The sequence below is a fragment of the Urtica dioica genome, chromosome 5, assembly GCF_054948205.1.
Source record: "Urtica dioica subsp. dioica isolate 48M chromosome 5, U.dioica_male_clone48M_v1_H2, whole genome shotgun sequence".
Taxonomy (NCBI): Eukaryota; Viridiplantae; Streptophyta; class Magnoliopsida; order Rosales; family Urticaceae; genus Urtica; species Urtica dioica.
In genome coordinates this window covers 27,073,770-27,081,944 of record NC_142760.1, presented here as the reverse complement: position 1 = coordinate 27,081,944, position 8,175 = coordinate 27,073,770, and the positions used below count along the sequence as shown (strand labels likewise).

Genomic DNA, 8,175 nt, shown 5'->3' with positions numbered 1-8,175 from the left:
CGGTCGTTTGTTATGTTGAAGAGGTGGAATAAAGCGGTAGAGAAGGAAATGAACAGTCGCGGGAGAAGTTCGTATATAAGGAACATTTATATGAAAATAGAGAGATAATTAGGGACAATGACATATTTGTAAATATACACATCAAATTCAAATGACTACTCCTAGATGTGCCATTTTTAAAAAAGATAGTAACTGTCCAAACACCATAATTTACTCTTAGTTGTTGTGGCAATTTCTTAGACAAATATTTGGAATTCGTTTAAAACCTCTCTCCAAATCTAATAGGCTTTTTTAAACTGGGCCCAAAAATTATCCACAAAGCCCATTGCATCGTCGTCTAAAAAACTTCCATATCGCTACTATGGAATTAGGGTTTATCGACACTTTCGTCTCCGAGCTCTTTACCACTCAATCGCCTCCTCTGAGAACTTTCTCAATCAACAGAGCAACCAATTATGGCGGAGCAGGTTCGATTATGATCTTCCTGTCTCTCTCCGTGTCCATAGCTATCTATATGTATATATATTTATTCTAATTGACTCTTTTTTTTTTAACTGCAGACTGAGAAGGCGTTTCTGAAGCAACCTAAAGTGTTTCTATGGTAATATAAAAGGAAAAAATTCCTAATTTTTGTTTCCATTGTTATGTGCTTGCGTCTTTATATACGATTTTTGTTGCACTACTTAGCTCGAAGAAACCATCGAAGGGAAACAAGCCAGGAAAAGGCGGGAATAGGTTCCACAAGAGCGTTGGATTGGGATTCAAGACTCCCAGAGAAGCCATTGAAGGTAATGCTATATCCATCAACATCCCATTTTAGTGTGCTTTTCTTTTGTATGCCCGAACTTCAAAATTTGATCTTGTTATTTTAGATCAGTCAAAAAGTATGGTCGTTGATTAGCTTCTTTCTCTATGGGATCAACTGTGATCTTTTGCATCATATCACAAAAACAAAATTAGCATTTGTCAATAAGAAGTATCAATAATCGTTCCATATAAAACGCTCTTTTTTTTATTGTTGTCGCTTTAAATTAAGCTTGGTGTTGTTTCTTTATAATTAAATTGGCATTGGAATTATAGACTGCTTTGCTGATTTAATTTTCAGGAACATACATTGACAAGAAGTGCCCATTTACTGGAACTGTTTCGATCCGAGGCCGCATTTTAGCCGGCACTTGCCACAGTGCCAAAATGGTCAGGACCATCATTGTGCGCCGGAATTACCTTCATTTCGTCAAGAAATACCAAAGGCAAGAAGAGTCAAATGGGATTTCGTCTTTCAATTTTCACGCCTTGTGTTAGAAACCAAACCACCAAATGTTATCACTCTTTTGTTGATTTCGTTTCTTCTCTAACCCTGAATTCATTGTTCCTCAGATACGAGAAGAGGCATTCGAACATCCCGGCACATTGCTCGCCGTGCTTCCGTGTCAAGGAAGGAGATCACGTCATCATCGGCCAGTGCAGGTGATATTTCCTGTGCCAAGCTTGTGTTGGGAACCTTTGAAAATTCCATTGATAAAAAAAAAACCGATATTCAAGGGACTCCGGATTCTCCCAAAGAAGGCTATAAGCCTAAACCCAGTAATAATAGTACAGTAATTCTCATCCTAACACTCAACTATCACACGGCATATCTTCTTCTCTCTCAGTCGTTTTTTTATATTTTTTTCCCACCAACATGTCTTTTCTTTTAGGGCATTTTTTCGGTGTCGCACATAGTTCTTCTTGGAGCCAAATTCTCTTTGGAATTCTGGGTTTTAGGATTTTATTTGTGCGTGTAGAAAATTTACAATCCTCTCTGCTTGAGTCTTCCTCTGGTGAATATCAATGGGGATGCACTCCAATGTAATTGGATTACATTTTTGTCATTATGAAGACAATTAAACTAATTATTTTATTGCTAAAGTCCCATCGACTTGGCCTTCTCAATAGTCAATACCACTCGCTAATTCATTTTCCCAGATATTGATTTCAAATATTCGTTATTTACATATCCCCTGGGTTCACTCCTAATTTTTCAGGCCATTGTCGAAGACTGTGAGGTTCAATGTTCTGAAGGTGATTCCTGCTGGTTCATTTGCTGGTGGGAAAAAGGCTTTTACTGCCATGTGAGGCACATCTAGACCGTCCCAGGAAAAGTTAGATGTTTATGTTCGTGTTTTTGTTTTCTTTAATTTTTGAATCTGGTTATATCATTCCTTGATATAGGGAAGTTTTGATCATGGAATCCCATTGTTTTTGTTTTTATGGATTTCTCACCTAATTTATTTAATCATGTCGTCTTACGCCACTCCGCACCTGCCTCTGTTCACATAAGATCATCATCGTATTACGTACTTAATTGCTCCTCTGGAAAACTATCACGTATTGAGTGTATCTTATGATTTGTAAAGGATTATAATGGTATATTAAACACAACATAATAACATTTTAGGCAATCTTCCGAAAAATCTCCAGTCGATCAAAATAGTTGTAGTTTGCCTCGATCAAGTTGAGATTTTTGGCGAGTAAGTTGAGCTGCAAGGAGACATATTTTGAGCTACAAGATAGCTGTAAGTTGGGGAATATATTGGAAAATTTGCGTCAATGTCACAAATTCGTCGGGTTTTTGCATTTGTGTCACAAAATTATCAAAATTGCATTTGTGTCACGTATTTACATTCGTGTCACATGTGTAAATTTCAAATTACTGTCTCTCATCATTTATTCTTTTTATTAGTTACTCCATATCTTCTGAATTTGTACAATACCTCATTAAAAATTACTTCATTTTCCGTTAAAACTTTCTAAATTTTTTGCGTGTGACTTATTTGCAATTGGATTGCCAATTTGTGACATAAGATGCAAATACCACGAATATATTGGATTGGACTTGTGGCCCAATTACCAGTAGATATCAGGGGGGAGTCGTGCGATATCTACAGAATTTATACCAACAAATACTCTAAAAGTAAAAAGAATTTTCTAAAAAAAAATTTAAAAAAAATCTAAAAATGATTTTTATTTTTATTTATTTATTTTTTTATATAACATTTGAATGATTGCTCTATAATTTTAATTGAAAGTAGACATTTGAGTATTTCATATAATTTTTTGTTTACATAATATAATTTCAAATATTTTATTGTGCTTATAATTGTGTATACCTCAAAAAGAACTTATCATTATATTATTTTATGTGATATGAGTAAGAGTGATATTATAGGAACGACGTCCAATTTCAATTTATTTTATGAGAGTCGACGAGAATAGAAACAATATATATATACAGGCACGCACAAGCCTCATGAGAGTGAGAGGGGGCTATAGCCCCCCTTCAATTTTTTTTTTTTGCACTTTTTACCCATTTTTTATTTTATTTTTACATTTTTTTACCCTCAAAATTTACAAATCAGCCCCCCTGAATTTTTTTGTTACAAATTAGTCCGCCTGATCTACATTCCTGGCTTCGTCCTTGTATGTATGTATGTATGTATGTATATATATATATATATATAATATAATATAACAAAGAAATTAGATTTAATAAAAACAAATGTGCAAAATGATATAGCAACAAAAAAGTTATTCGCACGAGTGAGAGCTTTGGATTACAGAAATCCAGAAAGAGAATTGGTCATAAGTAAAAAGAAAGACTAGATGCACTTTTTGCATTACATAGAGAAATTTACAAATTTTGGGTCGTGCAAGAGCTACATTTTTGTCTTAATGGTCATTGTAGAGGGAGATTAAATCCTAATTTTGTTTTGAACTTCGTCCGGCCCAATTGGATTTCCATAAAAGATGAAGATGTCCGTTCAGTCTGGGCCGAGCAAAGGAAGCCACAAAGAGAAAGAGAGAGCGGTGAAAAGAGGCAAGCCCAATCAAGTCGTCAATGGTTCAACCCACGAAAAGAGGAAGACGTGGAGAACGGGTGGGCGAGTAGAAACAGCAACGGTCATTTACGTATCATCCATATTTTTAGGATCTGAGGTTTTAGATTTCTTTAAATAGCTCGCGGTATTACAAATGAAGAGATATCTTTTACGTTCCAGGATATTACTTTCTACAATTCAGTTACGCATTGTATTCCAAAAATCGTTCACTAAAAATTGCTCTTTTTGTTTTCGTTGGTGTTTTCAACTCGAGTTGGGTCGAGCTCGTTCATGTCCCTCGTTGAATCATTTTTTTTCGTAAGGATAAGATTCAAGTTAAATGAATTGGTAGCTTGCTCATATCAACTATCATAACTCTATCGATGAATCCCTATACTAACAACTCCTAACAATATAACTATACAATCAGCTATAATCATTAAATTCAAAAAGTCTGATCGCACAATTTAGGAAGGTAAATTGGACAACTTTGTAAATAAAAATTCAAAACTTGTATATTCACCGCTATTTTAAAGAAAACTGTATATAAAAAATGAGAACAAAAGTCAAAGTAATCTATGTACAAAATAGTTATTGTTGAAATAAGTATGAGAAATATGATGTTTTCGGGGGAATTAATGATATTGGACTTGAGTTATGGGCTAGTAGAAGCAGCCCAATATGGTAAATAGAAGCATCGATAATAACGAAGCTCCTAAATATCTGCAACTGCTATTTCACTACGCACTCTCTTTCTCAACTCTCCATTCTCCTAAATTCTCTAACGCCTTCGATCTTTTCGCATCAACAAAGATGGCCGCGACTTGTTGGAATCCTCTATCCTTGCCTGGTAATGATCCGATGTGAATTGAATTGAATTGAATTGAATTTATAGGTTTTTGTTTTGTGGATCCAATTGAAACTCAAAACGGATCATACAGTCGCAGGAGTGAACTCGATGTCATCATCGTCGTCTTCGTCTTCGTCTTCTTGTTTGTTCCTCAAACCTCCGAAGCGAATCGGGCGTTGCAGTGGCGCTGTGAAAGTCAAGCAAATTCGCGCTGACTACCGGTATGTATCTCTCTCTCTCTCTCTCTATATATATATATATATATATATATATATATATATATATATATATATATATATATATCTCCGATTGGATTTCATTCAATTGATTTACAAGCTTTGTTCTTGGCAGCGACACCAATACCGGCGGCAACGGAGGAGGAGATTTCTTTGCGGGGTTTCTGGTCGGAGGCGCTGTGTGTGGCACACTGGCCTACATCTTTGCTCCTCAGGTTCATCTATAGCCTCTGTTTTTACTGTATGACATCAATAACAAAATAATTCAAAATTAGCCATTTCGTAATGACAAATTAGCGAAATAGCCAATGTTTTATGTCTTTAGTGAAATAGTTACAAGTTTGATTGGGCAGTGACGTAGTTAGAAGCTATAGGCGATATTTATTTTCCCTTAGATCGCTATATTGATTTTTTTTTTTCTATGTAAAATATTAGACTTAATTAACATAGGCAAAATAAATAAATTTAGGGGTGGCTTGAGGCCCCCTAGGCATATATTGGCTACATGTCCATGTTTATATTATTTAACACTGTATAGAAGGTATCTACATGTTTATATATGTACATTTTTCAAATTCTGGTGGTGTCACTAATTTTAGGCACCTTGCTATTTTCCAAATCTATCAGTTTCAATTGGTTATTTAGCGCTATTTTAAGACCAAATTCTTCCGCTGTTTACAGATCAGAAGGTCGCTTCTCAGCGAAGATGAATACGGGTTTACGAGGGGACGCAAGCCCTTGTACTATGACAACCAAGACGACGGTTTAGAAGTACGCATATATACACACATTATAGCCATTATCTGCCCTATATTTTGGTTCGGGTTTTGAATTAGAATGGATTTTTCTTTTGTTTGGCAGAGAACCAGGCAGACCTTAAGCGAGAAGATTGGTCAGCTCAACTCCGCCATCGACAAGGTATCCTCTCGCCTCAGAGGTGCCAACAAGAACAGAAACAACAAGATCCCTTTTGAAGCTGATCTCGAAGAAGAGGTCACGTTTTGATGATTCATGCTTTGCCTTCACTCCTAAAAAAAAAAAAAAACAAGTACTTGTTTATGTTTATCCGAATATTTCATTTTCATTTCATCGCGGAAGAACAAATCGATTTGCTTTTTGAAAGTGGAATTATAGTTGTTTGCTAATGGCATTTGTAAGACTCGTCTTGATCATATTGCATAATGATAAGAGTAGATTTTTTTGTTTTGTTTTTGTTTTATTACACACCACACCAATGATAGCCTAAAGGTTGATAATAAGCTTGACACAGTCATCTTGCTGCTTCGGCAACTCCAATGCTTTACTAATATCCTTGGGCAAAACCTCACGACGCAAAAGTAAGTGGAGTTCAATTTCTTTGTTCTTACATTTTTCGATGAGGAGATGAAGCTAAGACTTGGTTACGAGACCCCTTAAAAAAAAATGGAAGCCTCCAAGGTTCTTCCATCAGCAGCTTAAAATGACCAATTTCCATGGTGATAGACAGTGTTACAGTAAGAGTGAAGGAAAGTTTGTACTTGATGAAATGATTGAGTTGATTGGGTATTGTTACAGAATATTAGGATCGTTACAGAATACTACGTAGTTATTAGGATCATTACAGAATATGTTGTATTTATTATTTCTTGTACGTTACATCTCCTATATGTGTATATAAAGCCAACCTGATGAATGAATAAGATACAATATTTTCTCTGAATTCTCTCTGATTACATGGTATTAGAGCCATGCTTCTAAGCCACTAAATTCGAAAATTATCATTCCCTTCTTTGGGTTCGAATTCAGCCTGTTTTTCTCTAAAAAAAATTGCTCTCTATTTCCTATTTTCGAAACATTCTTTACCCGTTTTTCAGAGTTCCAAAAACCACATCAACTCTCTTTATTATGAAGAATTTTAAGCCTCACCACCAACCCATAATCACTCAGGAAATAAATTCCGATCAACTCTGTGCCAGTTCCCGACCCAAAGCTCCAGCCACGTGCCTCCCATGTGCTGTCACTCTCCGTCGCGCGTGCAGTCCACACGCCTTCCAGCCGCCGTTGTTTCTCGATTCTATTGCTTCCGCCTGCTTCGTCCACCTCTACTCAGCCTGTTCAACTGATTTATTTCAGTTTTCTTCTTCGGTCAGACGGTTTTGCCTCCACTCTCGTGTCGTTTGTCTCAGTCTCATATCACCTCAACGTCTCGTTGCTGCCAATTGCTCCTGATCAAAATGACTGAACAAAGCCAGAGATCATGCCCGTCCTCTTGAAGACCATAGACCTCAAGCTGAATATCTCAAACTACCTCGATTAGAGCAAGACGTTTCGTTTATTCCAGACCATGACTTGGTTAACTCTGCTCCGAAAGACGAGTCCCGAAAAACATGGCTTTGCGAGGATGCTCGTCTTTTTCTGCAAATGCGAAACCCCATTGACGACGAGGTAATTATCTTGTTAATCTCTGGGATTTCGTCAAAGGATTAATGGATTATATGAACTTCCTTTATTCTGGGAAAATAAATCTCTCTGGCATGTTCGATGTGTGCAAAACCTTCTATAAAGTTGAGAAGCAGGACCAATTACTCACGTCTTACTTTATGGAGTTGAAGAAGACTTATGAAGAGCTCAATATGTTGCTTCCCTTCAGCGTTGATGTGAAAGTTCAGCAGCAATAACGAGAGCAAATGGTCATTATGAATTTCCATGTGGGACTACCTCCGACCTTTGACACTGCAAGGTCTTAGATCATCAGTGTCTTCGACATTTCCTCTCTCCAAGAGGTTTTTAGCCGCATTCTATGCACGGAGGGAAACCCGTCTAATCCTGTTAGCAGAGCCCTACTCTCTCGAAACACGTATGGCTCAAACCATACTGCTAATTACAAACTTGGAGGTCCAAAGAATTCTGATTCTCACCCTAAATATATTGTCGCTATCACTTGTCACTATTGCAAGAAATTGGGTCACACCATATAAGAGTGCATAAAGCTTCAATACAAAAATCAAAAGAACGAGCAGCTCACCTTGCATCATCATGCGATGACTTAGTTCGTGTCCCTGCTGATGAGTATGCCAAATTTTCCGGGTACCAGGAATCACTAAGGACTTCAATACCCTTTGTCAATGCCACAGATCATATGACAGATAATTCAAAACTCTTCTCCACCCTTACACCTCATACTTTTGCATCCACGGTTACTTTAACCGATGGATCCCCTTGAAATGTTATTGGCTCTGACACTATCACACAT

General features: G+C 36.8%; 2 protein-coding genes across 2 annotated transcripts; both read left to right on the top strand.

Annotated features, from left to right (window-relative positions):
* The first annotated feature begins 344 nt into the window (after positions 1-344).
* LOC149397690 (small ribosomal subunit protein uS17-like) lies at positions 345-2,293 on the top strand. The gene is made up of 6 exons (XM_089615758.1): positions 345-467; positions 561-601; positions 688-788; positions 1,106-1,250; positions 1,378-1,467; positions 2,025-2,293. Exons 1-6 carry the CDS (start codon positions 456-458, stop codon positions 2,113-2,115), a joined length of 480 nt encoding a protein of 159 aa, XP_089471884.1. The 5' UTR covers positions 345-455; the 3' UTR covers positions 2,116-2,293.
* A 2,286-nt stretch (positions 2,294-4,579) lies between these two features.
* LOC149397689 (uncharacterized) lies at positions 4,580-6,148 on the top strand. The gene is made up of 5 exons (XM_089613992.1): positions 4,580-4,707; positions 4,799-4,928; positions 5,059-5,158; positions 5,625-5,714; positions 5,805-6,148. The coding sequence occupies exons 1-5, from the start codon at positions 4,671-4,673 to the stop codon at positions 5,946-5,948; spliced, it is 501 nt and encodes a 166-aa protein (XP_089470118.1). The 5' UTR covers positions 4,580-4,670; the 3' UTR covers positions 5,949-6,148.
* Positions 6,149-8,175: the final 2,027 nt, after the last annotated feature.

Bases quoted from the DNA above. Each gene is read 5' to 3' on its own strand.
- LOC149397689 (XM_089613992.1), top strand. From the start codon at position 4,671: ATGGCCGCGACTTGTTGGAATCCTCTATCCTTGCCTG. The intron at 4,929-5,058 runs GTATGTATCTCT...TGTTCTTGGCAG, and splicing joins CAAATTCGCGCTGACTACCG to CGACACCAATACCGGCGGCA. The intron at 5,715-5,804 runs GTACGCATATAT...TTTGTTTGGCAG, and splicing joins ACCAAGACGACGGTTTAGAA to AGAACCAGGCAGACCTTAAG.
- LOC149397690 (XM_089615758.1), top strand. The intron at 1,251-1,377 runs GCAAGAAGAGTC...ATTGTTCCTCAG, and splicing joins TTCGTCAAGAAATACCAAAG to ATACGAGAAGAGGCATTCGA. The intron at 1,468-2,024 runs GTGATATTTCCT...CTAATTTTTCAG, and splicing joins GTCATCATCGGCCAGTGCAG to GCCATTGTCGAAGACTGTGA.